The sequence below is a fragment of the Delphinapterus leucas genome, chromosome 12, assembly GCF_059928025.1.
Source record: "Delphinapterus leucas isolate spDelLeu-1000000601 "Yukka" chromosome 12, BTC_Dleu_Yukka2, whole genome shotgun sequence".
In the NCBI taxonomy this organism is placed as follows: domain Eukaryota; kingdom Metazoa; phylum Chordata; class Mammalia; order Artiodactyla; family Monodontidae; genus Delphinapterus; species Delphinapterus leucas.
In genome coordinates this window covers 15,494,475-15,516,372 of record NC_143140.1, presented here as the reverse complement: position 1 = coordinate 15,516,372, position 21,898 = coordinate 15,494,475, and the positions used below count along the sequence as shown (strand labels likewise).

The 21,898-nt window shown below is 39.3% G+C and overlaps 1 protein-coding gene across 1 annotated transcript in view; it reads right to left on the bottom strand.

Annotated features, from left to right (window-relative positions):
• Nucleotides 1-2,463: 2,463 nt before the first annotated feature.
• LOC149747832 (regulating synaptic membrane exocytosis protein 1-like) overlaps nt 2,464-21,898 on the bottom strand; it is a 36,125-nt gene continuing 16,690 nt past the window's right edge. Inside the window, exons 4-6 of the mRNA XM_089922282.1 lie at nt 9,665-9,826; nt 7,755-8,095; nt 2,464-4,074 (exon numbers count right to left, since the gene is read on the bottom strand). Coding sequence (XP_089778408.1) covers nt 2,817-4,074; nt 7,755-8,095; nt 9,665-9,826 — 1,761 coding nt within the window. The 3' untranslated portion in view covers nt 2,464-2,816. The remainder of the gene's footprint in view (nt 4,075-7,754; nt 8,096-9,664; nt 9,827-21,898) is intronic.

The window sequence follows — 21,898 nt, the reverse complement described above, 5'->3', positions numbered from 1 at the left end:
ACGGAATATAGGTGAAATGCAGCTTTTATCTCCCACTGCTATTGATATTTACTCCATGGGGATAACTTTCCCTGACCCTGAAGGTCACAGCACGGCATCCGTTCTCCTGGGAAGACATCTCTTCCCTGATCACTCTTCCTATAAGAAGAGTGATCAGGGAAATTCACCGGAGCCTGTAAGATATAAAACGGATTCTTTTGCCTCTTCCTTGTATATTTACATGTGGGTGATGATCTCAGCTTCACCGCAGTATTAGATCTATGGCAGACATGCCACAGGCACTGCAGGACAGGAAAAATGCTAACTTAGCATCCTGTTATAGATGCATGAGCTCATTCAAACCACTCAGTAACCTGACAAAGTAGCAACTCTTATCTCCAATGTGCCAATAAGAAAATGGAGACTTACTGAGGTTAAAAAACTTGTGCAGGGTCACAGGGTGCTGGAGATGATCATGGCTGGTCCCCAAGGGAGCCCTTAGTTGTCAATGGTGGGGCTTGGCAATAAAGTCATTAGTAAATATTACAGATGGTAGAATTTCTAACGAAGGCTGAAATAGGAAAACGTCTATGCTACATCCATAGACATTCAGAATGAGATCATTTACAAATGAAGAGAAAACAGGGCAGTCTGTATCAGATGATGTCTCCTATGTTTCCGGAGGGGAGGACTGAACCCCAGCTTCAGAGGTGTATAAACCCCAAGTGGTCACCCAAGTGCCCAGAATGAGAATTCCCAAGAAAGGGACACAGCTGCTAGAGGCAGTATGCTCTTCACATCACCCCAGCCCCATCTCTCCACTCACCCACACCACTAGTCATGTTTCTTTCATAATCTGTTGTTACCGCGAATAATTTTGAATTTCAATTCTAATTCCATGTGTCTTGTGATTTATTACAGATATTCAAGAGGAGGTGGTGTAGACCCTTCCTTTAAGGAGTGGGAAAATACACATATATAACTATACCTATACCATTCCCATCGGGGGTTATCTGCACACCCATTAAGCATATCCACTTACATTTTTACTTTACACTTACCTTACGGCTTAAGGGGAAAAAATATGTGTTCACAAAACAATACTAAGGCATGAAAGGCAGCAAGAAGCTACTCACCATCTGACTTTTAAAAAACCTATAGACCATATGCAATTTATAAACATCAGTGATGAGAAGGCGAGCTGAAAAAAACCAAACTCATCCCAGACACACATGCATTCAAAAGACAGCTATTTCCACTTGAGTTGCAGTAATAATAGCGACAGAGTGAGCTTTCTTTAAAGTTTTTTTTTTTTTTTTGCGGTACGCGGGCCTCTCACTGTTGTGGCCTCTCCCGTTGCGGAGCACAGGCTCCGGATGCACAGGCACAGCGGCCATAGCTCACGGGCCCAGCCGCTCCGCGGCATGTGGGATCTTCCCGGATCGGGGCACGAACCCCTGTCCCCTGCATCGGCAGGCGGACTCTCAATCACTGCGTCCCCAGGGAAGCTCACAGAGTGAGCTTTCTTAATTGTTCCCAAATATAGTATAAGATTGTTGGGGGATATATATGTGTGTACATATATATATATACACACACACATATATATAGAAAGAAAGAGACAGAAAAAGAGAACAGAACGGTGGGAGAGATGGTGGATCCACATGCACGCAGTTTGCAGGCAGAGAAGATGAGGAAGTGATTCTCTTTATAAAACATAATATTAACTGTGTAATTTACCGATTCTAAAGCAAGCCAAAAACTGTAAAAATAGTCAGTCACCTCAATATATGAATTCGTTAAGAAAAACACCAAGAACCCCAGCACTACAACAAAGACGAAAACCACAACCACTGAATTTACTGCTGTGGCCAGTTTAAATCTAAGGGAACAGCAGCAAAATGAGGAGACTCTTCAAAACAAACATGTGATTTTAACATTAAATTGAAGTATTTTCTAGACCAGTGCCACTTAAAGGCATTTTCTGGAATGATCGCTCTTGAGCACTAGTGGGAGTGTGGAACTGAATTTTTAATTTTATTTAAATTTAATGAATTTAAATATCTACATATAGCTATGGTATTGTACAGTGCAGGTTTAGACAGAACAAAAAAGTCAGCCCATCACGAAATGTTCCAAAATCTTTTGGACTGTAATAGGTAAAATGAAATCTGTACTGCAAAGTTACTACCAAAACACGATATATAACATCTACATGATAGAAACTTTCTAACTTGTTTACAAATTGTAAGAAAGATTCAGTTGAAACTTGAAAAACGCTACCTCTGTGACTGGAGCATTACACCGCTGAAGTGTAAAAGAAGGTACACGTCCTTTTGTCAGCCAAATAAACCCACCCCCGAATAATAAAAACACAAGACTGTGTACTGAATTTCCCAGAATGACAGCAACCAAAATCATGAAGAACTCTTGTAACCCCAATTTGGCACACGTGATTACGTTTTTTAAATCCCACTTCCGAATATATATATATATATATATATATATATATATATATATATATAGGACAACCTTCCATCCGCTGCGAGGCTGGCCGGAGCATTCCAGGTCCCACTTTTCTCCCCCACTTTTATTGAGACATAATTGACACATAGGTCCGTGGAAGTTTAAGGTGTACCCCTAACGACTTGACATACATAGAATGCCAAATTGACTACCACAGTAAGTTTAACATCCATGCCCCTCATCCACTTACAAAAAAATTTCTTCTTGTGACGAAAACTTTCAGGATTTACTTTCTCAGCAGTTTCTAATATACCGTAGAGCAGCGTTACATACAGTTACAGTCACCCTGTTGGACATTACCAGCCGCGCTTCTAAATCCTGCATGCGCGCACCTGCCAGCCCGGCACACGCGCCCCCGAGCACCCCGCTCGCGCTTCGGATCCCGGCACACACGCCCCCAGCCTCGCACGCGCGCCTCGGATCCCAGCACACGCGCCCCCGAGCCCCCCGCTCGCGCTTCGGATCCCGGCACACACTCCTCCAGGCCCGCACGCGCGCCTTGATCCCGGCACACGCGCCCCCAGCTCTGCGCGCTGACCTGGGATCCCCACACCCACGCTTCCAGCCCCGCACGCGCCCGAGCCCGCGCGGCGCCGCTCACCCTTCTCGCTGACGCTCTCGCTCTCTAGCTCCACGTCCTCGCAGCTCGTGTACTCCGGCGTGGACACGCCCTCCTCCTCCGAGCTGCTCACCGACATCTGGCGCCGCTTGCCGCCCCTCTTGGCGCGATGCGGCTTGGGCGGAGACGGCCGCACGGACTCGGACTGGTCGGAGCTGAGCGAGTCGTTGCGCAGCATGGTCTCCACCTTCTCGCGCTTGGCCTTGCGCACGAGGACGGCCGCGCCGGGGTCCAGGCGGCTCTGCTTCCGGAGCGGCTCCGGGGCCCTGGGCTCCGGGGCGTCGGCGGGGCCCGGGCCGGGCCGGGGCGCCGGCGGGCTGGGCTCGGCGAGCGGCGGGGCGCCCGGCGCCCGGGCCTCCGCGGTCCTCTCGGCCGAGTAGGCGCGCGGCGAGGCGGGAGGCGAGCCCCGGGCGGCGTTGGGCGCGCGCGGGCCGGGCCTGCCCTCGGGCCCAGCTGCCGCCTCGGTGCGCGGCAGGGCCACGTCGCTGTGGCGCCGCTCGTGCCTGGCGCGGGACATCCGCGCGTGCATGCGCATCTGCTGCTCCTCGGGCGGCGGCTTGACCGGGTACCGCGCCAGGTTCGGGTCGCTGCGGTACCGGGTCTGGTACTCCTCCTCCTTCCTCTGCTTCTCGGCCTCCACCGCCGGGCCGTTCTCGCGTTTCTCTGGCACGTCGGGGTAGTCCTGGGACCGGCCTTTCTCGAGCCTTCGGCTTTCCCGCCTTTCCTTGCGCTCCCGTTCTTCCGTGAGCCCCTCCGTGGGCTGCCCAGAGGACCTGGGCGCGCGTTTCCGCTCGCCCTTCGGGGCGCCTTTGCCATTCTGCTCGGCGAGCCCTGGGGTCTTCTTCCTGTGATGCACAAAGGAACGTCCAGAAGGAGAGCAATGTGTAAAGCTCAAGGCGAAGACCAGACCCCAGAAGCATCCTTGGAAATAATTATTTATACTTCGATGTCTAATTAAAAAGCGAGGTGATAAAAGAACTACATCAAACCTGTATACCTGAGTAGCTTTCTAAATAAGGCTCCTTTGCCTCACAACATATTCCGGGCCTTCACAACTGGCTTTCAGACTTTAAATTCTCTATAAATTAACTAGATCATTTTAAAAATCAATAAATTAATTCAGTAAATGAACAAGATTTATGAACCTCTGCTTGTGAATCAAAGACTTTAAAATGTTCTCGATAAAAATAATATAGGTAATAATCGAGGAGTAAACGGTAATACATACATATGAGTTCAAAACGATATATATATATATATATATATATATATATATATATACCTGATATATATTTGGGCAAAATGTATTAACAATCTCTTATTATAACTGAAACTTTTAAAGAAACGTGAATCCAAGTGTGTCCATTTCAGGAATCAACTCCAATAGCACTTCCTCAATAGTAGAACGAAAGTACTTTTTATGAGATTATGTGCACCCCACCACTTTTCAGGGAGACGGTTAGGAAGAATAAATGGCTGAACCTTAGCCTTCATTTTACCTTCCCCAGGCAAATATAATAGAAATCTTGAAATTTTTGAAATAATTTTTACTTTTTCCTCCCTCTCCCCATCCCTGGCCTTCTCCCTCCTTTCAGAAAACAGTCCAAAATGTAGAGCACAGGGAACTGTATTCAATAACCTGTGATAAACTTTAATGGAAAAGAATATGAAAAAAGAAACCCGTTTTGTGTCCTACTTTTCTCTCCATCCTCTGGGAGGCAGTGGCAAAGATAAAGTAACGGAAGAGGGTTTGGCAGTCTGAATCTTTAAGGTATACTGTTTAAGATACCCCTTCCAGCCCTTCTGTACACTGGAGTCCATCTGATTTGGGCAAGTTCCAGCATCGACCGCAGAAGTTACAAAGAGGGGATGCCTCAGCTAAGCGTTCAGGCACTGTATGCTGTGCTATGCAACTAAAGTGGGGCAACCAAGGCTCTTTTCGGAATCCCGAGGTCCACGGCGAGGGCTTTCCAGAGAGAACATTGTTTGATTGGAAGTCCAAAAGCAGAATTCATGAACAAAATTTGAGAATAATATACAAGATGGGAAAAAGTAGGGCAGTTTCTGTTGTGGTTTTTCCAAAGTAGTAGTTGCTAAGCTGTGGGGTCAGTTTGAGGAGGGTCTGGTGACGATGGAAAGAAAGGGCAAAGGGTTTCCAGTGGCTCAAAATAGCAAAATAGAAGCATGGCCGATGCTGCCTGAGGCATTTAGATCACTCGGCCCTTTGAAGTGGAAGGGGTTTTCAGGGAGGGAGGAATTGCAAAGGTAGTATTGCCGGTTTCCAGTGTAAGGGGTCTGCTATGAATACAATCCATCATTACCAAATAGAGTTTTCATAAGAGTGACGAATGCACTGCAAACTTTTAGTAGCTCATTAAGGCAGAGCTGTGCTTGCTGGAAGTTTCTATTGAGTACGTTTACTTTTTTTTTTTTTTTTTCTGAAATGCTGATAAATGACACTTACCTTGCAGAGTTTGTGTGAGGATTAAAGGAGACACCATCTGTGAAAATGCTTTATGGAAGGATAGAGTATTATGCAAATGGGACTTCTCCAGTCTCTCTGATTCTTTGCTTCACTGAATAGGCCTTTTCTCACCTCTACCTTAATTGTTCCATTCCCACTGGCTCCTGATGAGCGTACAAAGTAGGATCACGAGTTCTTCAGTAGTTTAAACAGACGGCCATTCCTTCTGTCTTCCTTCTCTCTCTGAAGCAGGCCAACCCTGACTGGTACCCGGCTCTCCTCGCCTTTTCCTCCAGCCCCACGTCCTCATTGTTTTCTTAAGTATTTATATAATCAGAAAGGCTATTTGCCCTTACCAGTCTTTTTCAAATTTCATCAGAAAGCCTCTTCCTGGCGCTTACTCTTAAATTCTTTGTAGTTTTTCACCCTCTATCCAAAACAGGACTCATATTTTCTCTTTAGAAAGTTTACAGCCCCCAATTCTTCCTCTTCTTTAAAAGAGATCATTTTTTCTGAGCCATCCTGAACTGCCCCTTCGATATCTTCATCTCCTCTTAACTCAACAGTTTCTCACCAGTCCTGCCATCACTGAAGTGGCTCTTGTAGTCTTCCTGTCATGGCCTTTCCTGTTCCGTCTGCCCACCACACGTTCCTGGGTGTCCTATAAACCTGAATTCAGAAGACACTCCTCTTTCCTGTGGCTCCCAAAGGACTCGTGTTTGTATTTTCTAGCTCTGATCACATCACATTTCCGGGCCAGTTCACTGCCCGGGGCTCTGTCTTCTCTCGGAGATGGTGTGGTCTCTTCCCCAGGATCTGTGAGAAAAGGGACCCTGTACGAAGCATCTTTATGCCCTCTGGTTCCTGGCGGTGTTCAGTGATGGTAAACACATGGCGGCTACTGGCTGCATTCACTGGAGGCCACCCAAGGGCCAGCTGCTGAGCACATGTGCTCGTTCAACCCCTGCAAGGTGCCTGTGAGCCCTCGTGGCAGAGCCAGGCCTGGAATCCAGACCTATTCAGCTTTGAAGTCTTTGATCTTACTGTGTGGGTTTTGTTTGAAAAAGATAGCAGAAGCCTTCCGTGGATCCTACCCTCCCACCCAGTGGAATAAATAAGGGTCACACAGACAAAAAGCAGCCACGCCTAGTGATAACCGTCAGGTCCCCCAAACTCACAGCCTCGGGAAGAAAAGGGCCACGTCCTCCTTGTCAGCACTGTCGCCTAGTGCGTGGCATCCTGTCTGGTCACAAATCCACTGTTTTTTTTTTTTTTTTTTTTTGCGGCACGCGGGCCTCTCACTCTTGTGGCCTCTCCCGTTGGGCTCCGGACGCGCGGGCTCAGTGGCCATGGCTCACGGGCACGAACCCGCATCCCCTGCATCGGCAGGTGGACTCTCAACCACTGCGCCACCAGGGAGGCCCAAATCCACTGTTTTGAATGAATGACTCAATCGACAAATTGAAATAATCTGATCATGTTAGCCCAGGCTTAACAATCCTCCGAGGCTTTCCATTATTTCTAAGATAAAGTCTATGAAATTTAACCTGGCTAAAAGGCCCATTGTGACCTGGGCACTCAGACCTTACCAGTCACCTCTTCTCCACTCACTCCCCTTCTCTACTACTCACACTCGAACCCATAGCATCTTTTGGGTTGTCCCACCGGCCTTGTTCCTTCCGGCCAGGTGTCAGCGACCTTACCTGGAGCACCCATCCCGCCCTTCACCTGGCTCATCCCTAGTCACCTTCAAAGCTCAGCGTAAAAGAAATGTCCTCTAGGAAGGCTTTGCTGACGCACCCACACACCCTCCAGTGGGTCAGTCCCCCGTCCTCTTGTCTCAGAGCACACTTTCAACTACAGGACTCACTCAAACAGTGAATAAATGGTCCAAGAGCTGTTCTCAGTTCAGGGTTGGAAGTTAGTAGTGCAGGTGGGTGACTGAGTCAGATGACTTGTTTACATCCGTGCATGAAAGACAAGCTTCTCGGCAAAGGTTTCCTAAGGAAGGATACGTTCTAGACACAGACAGCCCAGGCCCAGTGTTGCCTTCCTCATGGGCCTGAGAAGTACCCCTTCCACATAGCCTAGCAGTTAAATTCTTGAAGATGGCTTTGCTCTCCATCTAAGACTTTGCCTTTTGCTTAAGGGTTGATGACCTCTTACCTGTCTCTGGGAGGCTCACTTCTAGACCTGAAAGAAGCCTGCTTCTGCTCAGGCCTCCCGGCTTGCTGTGAGGGCTCAGCCCCCTTTCTCCTGTCGGGTGGCACGCTGTGGGGAACCTGGTCCTGGGGAGAGGCAGTGGCTGTGCTCAGGGGGGTCTGAGACCTAGATCGCTCCTGCAGCCGGGATTTCTTTTCTCTCGGGGCCTCAGAACCAGCGCCTGTAGCTGTATCGCTGAGGGTTCCATCCTGACTTGGCTGCTGAGGGCCGCTTCCGAAGAACCACGCCCCCGATTTGGTTAAGATTTCTTGTTGCTTTCGACACAAATTGCATACCCACATCACCTATTTGAAGAAGAGAGAACGATATAAATTCTTTGCACTATTTGGAAATTATTTATTTTCATCACACTAAAATATCCCTTAAGGAAGAAAGAATGGTTGTCATCTTTATATTTATCCTTGTACATTTCTCATGAAAATGATCTTTGCACGAGTCACCGTCAAGTATATGAATGCCTGGACCGAGACGCATCTGAAATCATAGACTTCTGGTAACCAGGATAGAGTTTTGCTTGGCATTTATAACACTATGATTCTGAGTTGCATATTACCATGTATCCATCACATTTTGAATGACTGACTTTGAAGTTTCATTTAAAATAGCTTAGTAAAAGTGGTCTAGGCAGGGTAGTTGATTGATTAGAAAAATGTTGTAGGGCACCATAGAATTAATATTTATGTACATAAACCTCAGTGTGTCATAGGATTTAGAAGGATCTACTCAAAAACCATCCATTATTAAAATCAATATGACAAGATATTTACGTGGAACAAACAATGAAAGGTAGGCACAAAAGAAAAGGTCAGGCTGTATATTCTCTCTAGTTTACCAGCAATCAACTAATCTCAGCTAGAAGAGCTATTTCGGAGCCATCATTTGGAAACACATCTGCTGATAAATTATAAGATGTTATCGCCACTTAAAATAAATCTGTATAGCTGCTCTCCTCGTGGTGACACTTACAACGAATGTAATAATGGGGCCAATGATGGTAACAGAAATAATGAATAATACAATAATAACAGCAACGCCAGCCTCAGTGACTTTTCTTGGATCGCACTTCAGTTTTTCCTTTGCATTTCAGAAACAGCACCTCCGGGAAAGGCTGATTACCAAACTCTAGGTCCTCATTTTCACTAATACTGACTCAGTCAACAATTGTGCAAACATATCACGTAAGGATGAATAAATCCTCGAAACATTAAGTGAGAAACAATATAAAAGAGGAAAAGAAGAAACATTAAGTGAGAAACAATATAAAAGAGGAAAAGAAGAAGAGGAAAAGAAGTTGGCGAAAAGAAGAAAATGTACTCCTGAAAACATTCAGACGGATACAAAGAAAATTATCCCTTGTTATTGTTTACAAGACAAAATAAAAGCTAAAGTGAGAATAAGAAAAAGACAGAGAAAATATATTTTTAAAAAGGAAAATATTGCAGATGAACTGTTAAGAATTGCTCCCTTCCAAGCAAGAAAATTCAAATGAATTTTGAAAACTAAGACGAGCAGAGAGATTTGCTATAAAATGTTGAAGATTGATTATGCTTAACTCATTCCTCTACACTTCCTCAGGTTATGAAATGAAGACAATTCGGTCCACAAAAGCAGTTAATTATAGCATCTGCACAATGTATTAGATCACAGACTTCCCATTTAACGAGATGAACAATGCATTGTATACGCCTGTATCAGAATACAGGATCTATGGAATGGAACTTCAATTTAACATGCTTGCCAAATATGGCTATACTGTGCACAATGTATTAATACCACCATCTCTTAGATATCATTAATAAGGTCCCTCAGAAGTCCTGATTGATTGAGAGTGGACGTATCAAAGATGGCGATACCCTAGGACCAGAACTTCCATCAACAGTGACACTGAGTCTCCTCCGCCCAGACCCTGGATGGGGACAGGTGATGTGCTTCCTCTTTGGCTGCCTCTGGTTGACAAGACAGTGATGTGGAGGTCTGAATTCATGGAGTTCAAGGAGATTGGTATGAAACTTTGACTATTTTACAGAAACAAAGTAGACATTAAATTTTTATTTATTACACTAATAATAAGCAAAATACTACTCTTTATCAAATTAGGTCCTTTTCTACAAAAATATTAAAGTGTATTTAGGATAAATATGAATTTCCTTCAAAACCATACAGAACACAACAAAATTTACAATTATTACAAAAGTTTCAAAATGGAATTAAGCTGAATAAAGAGGCAGAAAAAAGCAGAAAATATGCACTTCTGCATATTTTCTAGAAAGTTATCACAATCTTAGCTTGATTGTTTCACATTTTTAAGTGCTATAAAAATGGATCAATAGAAAGTAATTACCAGATTTGTGCAGATTCCATGTTTTGAATATGTTACCAGTTTTGAATATGTGCTGCAGGATTGATAAAAGCAAACAAAATATAGTTATTATTTATTTTAATAAGTTAAAATTACAATTAAATTGTAATTAAATTAAATTTTAGTTAAATTTTACAATTCACTTAATTTCATTTTTAATTTATTCAAAAGGTTACAATTAGTAGTTAAGAAGAAGCAGCTGTTTTGATTAATGTATTTAATATTATTCATTCTTTTAAATCTGTGATATTTCCTTAATTTTTGTAGAGTTTTAACACTTAGGAAAACTATTGTTTAATTCCAAATTTTCCTATGTATTATCTTTTTGTGCACCATAATATTTTTAGATTTGTATTTAAAAATTAATTATAAGTGTGGTCAACCTATCTGCCAATTTGAAAGCAAAATTAACTGTAAAAAAGTTAAAATCTTTTTATTGAAATACTATACCTCCCAATATCCATTATTAGTTATATAAATTAGTCTTGCCACAAAGTTTACAAATGAAATTGCTTATATGAGATGTAAAAAACTATGAGATTACAATAGAATATTAGTCATACCTTTCAACACATTTTGTATCAAACATTGCAGACATGTATAAAAATGAGCTAATTCGTTGCTGAGAAGCAACACAGTTATGTGTGTGAGATAGGTTTCCACTGTCTCATAGTAGATGAGATAGTGGAAAATAGTTGATGACAGAGGAGATGAAAATGAATGAGTTCTCTTTGGTGCTTGTTTTGATGTGTGTGTGTGTGTCTGTTTGAGTGTGTGTCTGTGTGTGTGTGTATGTGTGTGTATGTCTGTGTGTGTGTGTTTCTCCTAGTCTTTTGTTATTGTTATTTCATAGGTTTATTTTTTCCTTTTGGAATTTTATTAAATACATAATATGGATTTATGAAATATAAAATATGATATAAATTGCTTCTTTTTAAAGAGTAAAGCACCCCAATCCCACTGTTCCACTATTAATATTTCAGTTTAGTTTTTCTATACAAATTTAAAACAAATTCCACTGTAACTTGGCATTCTATTTACTCACTTAATATTACAGCATAAATATTTCTATGGATTCTAAATGTTTCTAAAACATTTTAATATTACAAAATATTCTATAGACACTGTATACCATTAGTCTAACCCTTAAACTGCTTACATTCTTTCACATTAATACAGAACTCTGCAGTAAAAAAGTGTTGATCAAACTGTTTTCCTATTTAAAGTCATTTATTTTTTAGAGTGTATCAGAAAAATCAAATTACTGGGTAAAATTTTAGAGTGCTTTTAAGGTTCTTCTGCTATAAGCACTATACAATAGTTTAGGATTCTTTGTCTGTTTTGCAAAATAGCCTCCCAAATGGGTTTTGCCAAATTATAACCAAACACCTGACAGTATCAGCTCTGGATTTTAAGGTCTGATGATTTAATAATGCCCCCAGACCGTGTACTCTCACTCTCACCAATGTTTCAGATTTAAGATAATATAAGGAGATCTCACCTAAATAATCACCAAAAGGCATCTAACAAAGTCATAACTGTCCATTCAAAAACACCTCCACATAAGCACATACAAGCATACCCTGAGAAGTCCCAATCAACCTTTCTAATGCCTTGTTTTTGTCTTTGTGCCTTTTTTCCCCTATGGATAGTTAATAAATCATTTAAAAAAACAAACAAACAAAAACCTAGAGCATTAAAGAGAAAGGCCAAGATAAACGTAAAGGAGAACTGATTTTGGAAAAGTAAGAGATAATTCCAAGAATAGAAAAGAAAACTTAAAATGGTCTCTAATTAGTGTTCAGATACCAGAACAAAAAGAGCTCTTGAAAAACAATACTAAGATTGTCAATAACAAAAAACGAATTTCAAAGAAGGAGTTTATTAAAAAGTCAAGAGATAAAAAAATATGAGACAAAGTCCAGCTAGTTCCAAAAAGAGAGAACAGAACATAGCAGAGAATGAATTTTGCAAAAATAATAGGAGGCAAATTCCCAGAGTGGAAAAAGTCACTGCATTTTAACAAAAAGAATGGAAAAAGAAACCACAAAGAGACAACATTGCTATAAAATTTCAATACACCAAAGATAAAGAGAAGATCCTAAAAGCTTCCAGAAAGAAAAAGTCAGATCCCTTTCAAATAGAATAGATCAGATTTCTCATCAGCAATATTGAATGTTTGAAGACAGGGAGAAATACCTTCAATGTTCTTGGGGGAAAACATTGGAGCCTGCAATTCTATAGATAAGCAATTCATCAAGCAAGTGTAAAAGCAGTAAGCAGTATTTTCAGCATTTGGAAGAGCTTGGAAAATTTACCACTCACACAGCCTTCCTTAGCAAAACAAAGTCTTCCAAGAAAGAGGAGGAAATGGGATCTAAGAGCAAATGGTCCTTTGCAGAAAGAGCAGTTAAGGGAAGTCCCAGCATGAACAGCCCCTTCTGGAAGCTTAAAAAGAATCTTGGAGCAATAGTGCTTTGTGACCACCTAGAGGGGTGGGATAGGGAGGGTGGGAGGGAGACGCAAGAGGGAGGAGATATGGGGATGTATGTATATGTATAGCTGATTCACTTTGTTATAAAGCAGAAACTAACACACCATTGTAAAGCAATTATACTCCAATAAAGATGTTAACAACAACAACAAAAAAAAGAAACTTGGAGCAAGAGGATGAGGCTCCTGGAATGAGGATTTCAAGAGTGAGAATAAAATATCTGAGAAAACAACAGCAACGGCAACAAAGGACCTCATGGAATGCACAGTGTAGTTTACATAAAGAAACTTAGCTGGCTAAAAGAAGAACCCATTTGCATCTGAAGGTAGGAATATTCTCCACCAAATGGAACAATGTATTGGCCTCCTAGAATATCATGCATAATCTAAGCCCACCACTCAGCTCTATGGTGGATAAGAACTGTATTTTTTCAAGTTGCAGATGTGCCTGGTGGAGGAAATGAACTAATGATTAGGTGGAAGGACAGAGGGGTGTCTAAATGAACCTTATCCTTCTCTGTCACAGCAAGAGTATACAGCTGGGAGCAGCATTTACTAGCCCTGAATTTAGATGCTCGGTTGTACTTTGTCTCTCATGAATAGACTTGCAGTTGGGAAAGCATATACTTGCAGAGGATTCTTGTTTTTGATATTGATATAATGCTTTCTTCTTTGTATTTCATTTTTATCCACAAATACATAGTTACATAGACAGGTATATGCGGTTTGATGTCTAGTGGTATATTTACCTTTCAGCTATACTCATAATATATGATTAAAAGTAGAATGGCATACCATGATCATTTACTGCCATTTATTGATAATTTTATCACTTCTGTTCATTTCCATGTTACTAATGAGAATGAACGTTTTTCTCAGTGTTTTCCAGATGTTCATTAAGATATTGACTGCCCCAGCCTTTTTTGTCTTTATCAATTGAATTAATACTAATTTCCTACCCGTTTTAATTGATTTAACTCTTTGAGAGAAAGAGTTTTCATATTGTTACTTGTCATTTCAATTATCTTTCTCTTTGTCAATAAAATGTTTTTTCATTTTATACAGTCTAATCTATTGTGCTCTTCCTTGGCAATTCTCCTGTTGTACTTTAGCCCAGAAAGCGCTTTGATAAATATTCGCTTTTATTTTTATTGACTAAATACGGTTGAACATTTTGCAATTTACTCCTTGGTCCCTCAGAATTTACTCTGATGTGTGACAAGAGATAGGAATCTAAAGTGGGTTTTTTTTTTTTCCTTCATAGCTAACTACCTCAACATGATTTACTGGATAATCCTTCGTCACAACACCAACCTTCAAAGAAGACTACGTGTCTAGGGTTAAAACAGTGCAGGTTCTAATCTCAGACACACCACTCCTTTGCTATTTACTCAGGCCCCCTCCCTAACTCAGTACCTCATCAGTAAACTGAGGATCTAATAGCTCCTAACTCACTGAGATGTTTGGGGCATTAATGACATAATTTATCTGAATCACTCAGCACAGATCCTGACATATAGTAAGTGCTTATGAGGCACTAATAACAGGATAATGCCTAATTATTACTAATAACTAAGAATTACCATCATCATTACTTTACTAATCATACATATAAAATCTTTTAGGGGATTTCAGCTGCATACAAAGCCGGCAAGATAAATTTTGTTCCTACAGAGATACAGACGTATAAATGTGAATGTAATTCAACCACATGAGCTGCACAGTTCCTACACCTTGAGATGCTTTCACACAGGCTGTCTGATGGTGTGTCTCTCATTGCTCTTGTCTGTGTAAAAGTCAAACATTTTTCTTATCTTGATTCTGTGTAGGTCACAGCATGTCACTGAACACGATGAAAAGAGCAGAACTGGGGAAGTCACACCCTCTCTCTATGTTTCAGTTTACTCGTTTGTAAAATAGAGAAAATAATAGTACTGATGATTTCACAGGCTCTGTCAGGATTAAGTGAGTGAGAGAATATATGCAACCGTGTTTAGCACACAGAAAGCACTCAGTACATATACAAAAACTCACTGAAGACGTGTCTTCAATTAAATTAAATTATTCTTTATTTTCTGTATGAAGTGCCATACTCTGCACATATTTCTGATTTAAACAAATATTTCTGTTATGCGCTAGGCATTGTGCTAGGCTCTGGGGATATATCAGTGAATAAAATGACAAAAATCTTGCCTGTGGAGTTTATGTTCCAGTGAAGAAAACAGACAAAAACAAAACAAAATAGTAAACATACGAGGCATGCTGGATAGTGAGAAGTGCTGTAGAAAAAATAAGAACAGGCATTCTGTGTGGCAGTGAGTGGGGTTGACCTTCAAAATGGCTGGTCGGGGAACATTTCACTGAGAGAGAGTATCTGAGTATGTCAGACTGTAAGAACAGCAAATGAAGAAGATTTTGAACAGGGGTATGCCTGCTGGTTTCAAGGAACAGCTGGGGCCGAGGCAGTGAAGGTGGTGCGGTGTGGTGGGTTCACAAAGCAACAGGGGTCAGACTGAGTAGGTCTTCGTGAGTCACAGCAAAGACTTTGACTTTCACGATGAGAGTGATGGAAGCTCTTGGAAGGTTTTGAGCAGAGAAACGACCTAACGTGTTTTATGCTTTAATAGGATCCTTCTAGCCACTGTGTTGAGAATTAAATGCAGGAGCTCAGTTGCAGAATCTTTTTGCATTGAATTCTAATACTGCTCTTTTTACTCTCTTTAGGCTCATCTTTGCCAGATATGTTTCCTAACCCCTTTAGTTTATCTTTCTGTGTCATTTTGTTGGCGGTGCATCTCTTTATATACAGCACAGGACCGAGTTGTATTTATTTATCTAGTCTTTGTTTTTCAGTAGCATCCGAACATGCACTATCCTTATTTTCTATGTCCTGACTCATATTTTTTCTGGCATTCAGTAACTTTATTGACATTTAATAAATTGTGGTAATTATTATTGTCATAACCTTAATTTAAGGAGCAGAAACTTATCTGTTGTTTGCAAGGAAAGTATCGAGGTACTATGTGTGAGAATTCACAAGTTCAAATTTATCGTTTCTAGTGACAGAAAGTGTATAAAATCTCATAAAATATTCTACTGTGAGTAAAATGACTCCTATTTTAGATATTACCTGGTCAATAGATAGCTGGTATTATGGAAATTCACAGGTAATATTAAAGTACTTTTTATTGGTTTATAACACTATATAAGTTTTGTGTGTACAGTATTATATTTTGACTTCTGTATACATTACTGCATGCTCACCACCAAGGATTTAGTGTCCATGTGTAACCATAGAATTGACCCCCAACCCCCTTTCCCTCTGGTAACCAATACTTCTTCTCTGTACCTTTGGGCTTCCTTTTGTTTGGTTTGTTCATTTATTTTGTTTGTTTCTTCGATTTATATTGCACTTATGAGTGAAATTGTATGTTATTTGTCTTTCTTCATCTGACTTATTTCACTTAGCATAATGCCTTCAAGGTCAATCCGTGTAGTCATGAATGGCAAAATTTCACCTTTTTAAATGAATGAGTAATATTCTATTCTATATACACAAAACACATCTCCTTTATACATTCTTCTGTTGACAGGCACTTAGATTTTTTCCATATCTTGACTATTGTAAATAATGCTATGATGAACATAAGGGTGCCTGTATTTTTTCAAATTAGTGTTTTGTTTTGTTTTGTAATCTTTGAATAAATGCTCAGAAGTGGAATAGCTGGATCATGTAGTAGTTCCAGTCTTAATTTTGGGGGGAGCCTCTATACAGTTCTCCACAGTGGCTGCACCAATTTACGTTCTCACCAGCAATGCATGAGGGTTCCCTTTTCTCCACATCCTTTGATTTCTTTTTTGACCCAATAGTTGTTCAGTAGCATGTTGTTTAGTTTGCACATTTCTGTGATTTTCCATCTTTCTTCTTGTAGTTGATCTCTAGTTTCATAACTTTGTGATAAGAAAAGATTCTGGATATAATTTCAATCTTCTTAAATTTATTGGGACTTGTTTTGTGTCCCAAAATATGCTCTATCCTTAAGAATGTTCCATGTGTGCATGAAAGGAATATGTATTCTGTTGCATTTGGATGGAATGTTCTGTATAAATCTATGAAGTTCATCCTGTCTAATATTTCAGTTTAGGCCTCTGTCTCCTTGTTAACTGTCTATCTGGATGATCTATCCGTTGAGGTAATGGTGATCCTATACTAGGTGCATATATACTAATCATAGTTATGTCTTCTTGATGAAATGTCCCCTTTATCCTTATGTAATGTCCATCTTTGTCTCTAGTTACATTTTTTTGGCTTGAACACTGTCTTCTCTGGTATAAGTATGTCTATCTCCACTTTCTTTTGGCTGCCATTTGCTTAGCATATCATCTTTCATCCATTCTCTTTGAGCTTATGTTTGTCTTTAGAGCTATAGTTCAATCTTGTTTTTTAATCCATCCAGCCACTCTGTGTCTTCTGACTGGTGAATTCAATCCATTTATATTTAGGGTGATTATGAAATGAGAACTTAGTATTGCCATTTTACTTTTCCTTTCTTTGCTCTATATCTCCATTGATTTTTTTTCCTTCTGTTTTTGTCTGCCATTTTAATTTGGTGATTTTCTATGATTTTTTTCAGTTTCCCCTTTTTTAGTGTTTTCTCTCTCTGCTCTGGATTTATGTTTTGTGGTTGCCATGAGATTTCTATAAAACATCTCATAGATAAATTTGTCCTTTTTCTACTGATAGCATCTCATTTTCATTTGCCTATATGGATCTTAACCTTTTCTTCTTCCCCTTTTATGTTTTTGTTGTCTCAAAGTATCCCATTTTATGTTGTAAGTTTTTTACCAAATTGAAGTAGCTATAATTATATTTAACACTTTTTTCCCTTTAACCTTTATGCTATAATCAATTGCTTAACGACATATTCTGATATAGAGTTGTAATTTTCTGCTTTTGTCTGTCGATTTATCACCTTACTAAAAGTTTTGTATACTTCTGCTTTTTCCTTTCAGGTAGAAGAGCTCCTTCCAACATCTCTTGTAAGGCACGTCTAGTGGTGATGACCTCCCTCAGCTTTTGTTTGTCTAGGAAAGCCATTACTTCTCCTTCATAAGGGTACCTTTATGAAGGGTAACTTTTCTGGATAGAGTATTCTTGGCTGACAGTTTTTATCTTTCAGTATTTTGAGAATGTCATTCCATTCTGTCTTGGCCTATAGAGTTTCTGCTGAGAAATCTGCTGTAGCCTAAGGGCAGGTTTCTTTGTAGGTGATGATCATTTTTTCCCTGGCTGTTTTAAAATTCTTTCTTTGTCATTGACTTTCAATAGTTTTAATATAATGTGCCTTGGAAAAGGTCTTTTTGTATTGAGATAATTAGTTGTTCTCTTAGATTCATGGACTTGTATATCTAGTTGCTTCCCCAGCTTTGGGAAGTTCTTAGCTACTATTTCTTTAAGTAAACTCTCTGCTCCTGTCTTTCTTTATTCTCCTTCTGGGATACCCATTACCCTAATGTTGCACTTCCTAATAGAGTTGGATAGTCTTGCAGAATTTCTCCTTTTTTTATAATCTTAATTCTCTTTCCTCTTCTACACGTATCATTTCTAGATTTCAATCTTTGAGCTCGCTAATTCTTCCATCTGGTCTGCTCTATTTCCAATGGCTTTAATGCATTCTTTATCTCCTTTATTGAGGTCTTCAGCTCCCAAATTTCTGTTTCGTCCTTTTTTAGAGTTTCAATCTCTTTGGTAAAGTATTCTTTCTGTTTGTGAATTTTATCCCTAAACCCATGGAGCTGCCTAAAAGTTCTTGCTCTTCTGCATTTCTTCCTCCAATGGGCTCCATGAGAGATCACAACTCCTTTAAAAAAATATTTTTGAAGCTTATACAAAAAATGGGCATTTGTTTAATAACTTATACTCATGCCTCCTAGATTAACACAGTATTTGCATTATAAAACATGCAAAATATAAATTTAAATGAATGAGATAAAATATAATAGAATTTGAATTTTATATTGTACCCAAATAAAATTAGAAAACACTAACAAAAATTCTGGGAATAGCCTAATTTTGGAAATTAAGCAACACGTATATAAATATGTGAAGGTCAAAGAATAAATCACAAGAGAAATTAAAATGTGTTTTTTGATCTGAATGATAATAAAATACAACTTATTAAAATTTCTGAGATGTGGCTAAAGTACTTTTTAGAAAATTAAAGCTTTAAACACTCCATTCCAAAAGAAACAATTATAAAATCAATGATCTAAGTTTTCACATTAAAACAGACAAAATTAATAAAATTAATTAACAAGAATAATGAAATATAGAATAAAGAAGAAAACAATAGAGATTAGAGTGGAAATCAGTTAAATTTAAAAATCAATAAAACCCAGATAAGATCAATGAAATCAGAAACTGGGTTATGATACCTCTTATACGTGGAATCTTAAAAAAAATGATACAAATGAACTTATTCACAAAACAGAAACAGACTCACAGACTTAGAGAATGAACTTATAGTTACCAGGGGGGAAGGGTGGGGGCAAGGGATAGAGTAGGAGCTTGGGATTAACAGGTACACACTGCTATATTTAAAACAGATAGCCAACAAGGACCTACTGTATAGCACTGGGAACTCTGCTCAATATTCTGTAATAATCTAAATGGGAAAGGAATTTGAAAAATAGTAAAAAAAATTTTAAATAAATTTTAAAATTAAATTAAATTTAATTTAATTAAAAAAAAAAAGAAAAGCTGTAACATTCATTTCAGGGACTAGCTTCTATTTCAAATGTGCCTAAATGGAGAGTTATGCATTTAAAATGTGGACCATTTTCATGTAAGGGAAACAAAATAAATTGCACTGAGACCCACTTAAACATTAAAAAAAAAAAAAAAGAAACTGGCTCTTTGGAGGGAGTAATAAAATTGATGAACATCCCACTTGACTGATTAAGAAAAATAACAGAAAATAGAATTACCAAAAGAGGGGACAGCACCACAGATCGATCCTAGACTCATTAAAAAGATAAATAAGGGAATATTATGAACAACTTTATGCCAATAAATTAATTAACATGGATTAGAGAAATTCCATTAAAATTCAAACTAACAAAACTGACACAGGAAGAAATAGGAAACATTAATTGCCCCATAACTAATTAAGAGGTTGTATTCATAATTAAAAGTCAATGTACAATGAAAATGTCAAAACCAGATATCTTTACTGGAAAATTCTTTTAAACATATTTAAAGATATCAAAATGATATCAATATAACATGGACTTTTTTTACTAAAAAAGAGGAAGATTGACCACTTCCACTTCTGAACTCCTTTTATCAGGTCAGCCTAGCCTTGAAGCTAAATTCCAGATACAAGAAAACCTTCCTGTAGGAAAATAAAGTTAAAAACCACTATCCCTCAAAAACATAGAAGCAAAAAGCTTTCAGAAAAAGTTTATCAAATATACAGGAAACCTACCACTAACAGTACATTTATTGTGAAAGTCAAATGTTTTGTACCTAAGATTGAGAGCAAAGCAAGGATTTCTGTTCTCAACATCACTATTAACCATTGTAATAGAGATCATAGCAAATTCAATAAGGCAAAAAGAAATAAAATATAAATTTTGGAAAGGAAAAAGTAAACATATCCTTATGGACAGAAGTCATAATAGTATATACAGGAATTCCTAAAGAATCTACAAAACACTGCTGGAACTAATATCTTGTAGCAGCACACAAATTCAATATACAAAAATAAATTTTAATCCTTAAGGATAAATTTAGCAACTCTATGTGTAAAAGCTCTACACTAAAATTTATAAAACATTGTTGAGAAAAAATTTTTGAAGACTGCTGTGGACTGGACTGTGTCCTCCCCCTCCCCCCCCAATTCATATGTTGTAGTCCAAACCCCTAACGTGACTGTATATGAAGATAGGGGCCTGTAAGAATGAGATCGTGGGGGTGGGACCCTGATCCAAAGAGACTAGGATTAATGTCCATATAAGAAGAGAGAGATGAGAGCTTTCCCCCCTGCTCCTGCCTGTGGAAGAACAGAGGGAAAGCCAGGTGGGGACACAGCAAGAAAGTGGTTGTCTCAAAGCCAGGAAGAGAGCTCTCACCAGACCCTGACCCTGTTGACACCTTAACCTTGGACTTCTCCGCCTCATGATAAATAAATGTCTGGTGCTTAAGCCACCCAGCCTATAGCAGTTTGTTATGATAGTTTAAGCAGACTAATAAATGGAGACATATATCACAGTTAATGGTTGAAAAACTCTGCCTTGTTATGCTATTTTTCCCAAATAAGAAGCATGAGTGGGAGACCAGAGGTAAGCAGAGAGAAGTTTGGGTATTTTTTTCCTCCAGTAGTTTAGACAGTGACTTCATCCCTCTATAGCTCCCCTTGGATGGCCCCTCATTATACTGCCCTCCCAGGATCCAACAGCACCATTTCTTCCCCAACTCCTCTAGACCTAGATGTGTTCATGGCTTTCCAGCTTCAAACCATCTCAGTCTCTGATTGGATGAAAGCAATCTGCCTCTACCCTTACTTCCTGGAAGAAGCAAAAGTACTTGATTTTGATGTAATATAACATCATAAAAACCTCAAATTACATCGTAAGTTTTTCATGAAAAGTCTAAAGCATCCATCCAAAAATTACTACATATACCAGGAGGCAACAACACATGAAGAAAGACAGAAAGAGATGAAGACAGAGAGACAGGGACAGGTAGGGAGAAAGAGGAAGAAGGGGAGAGAAACACGTAATGGAAACAGACCCGCAGGAGATCCAAATACTGGAGTTGTAAGATAGATATTCAAATATGGTGTTTAATATGTCCAGTAAGTTAGATGACAAGATGAAGAATCTAAACAGAGAATCAGAAACTATACAAGAAGCAAATGAAAATTCTAGAACTGAAAAAGAGTGAACTTAAATAATTGAGAACTCAGTAGATTGGTATCCTTTCAAATTAGAAAAAATAGAAAATAGGATTAGTGAACTCAAATTAGGATAAAATATGCAGGCTGATGTAGGGAGAAGAAAAAATATTGAATTATAAAATAAGGATGATCATAAGAGAGTTATGAACCATGGTAAGAAGGTTTAGCATGTGTGTAATTGGAGTCCTACAAGGAGAAAATATAAAGTATGGAGCAGAAGCAATCCTTGAGGCCATGATTTTCCAAAACTAGCTGCTATGGACCGAATGGCTGTG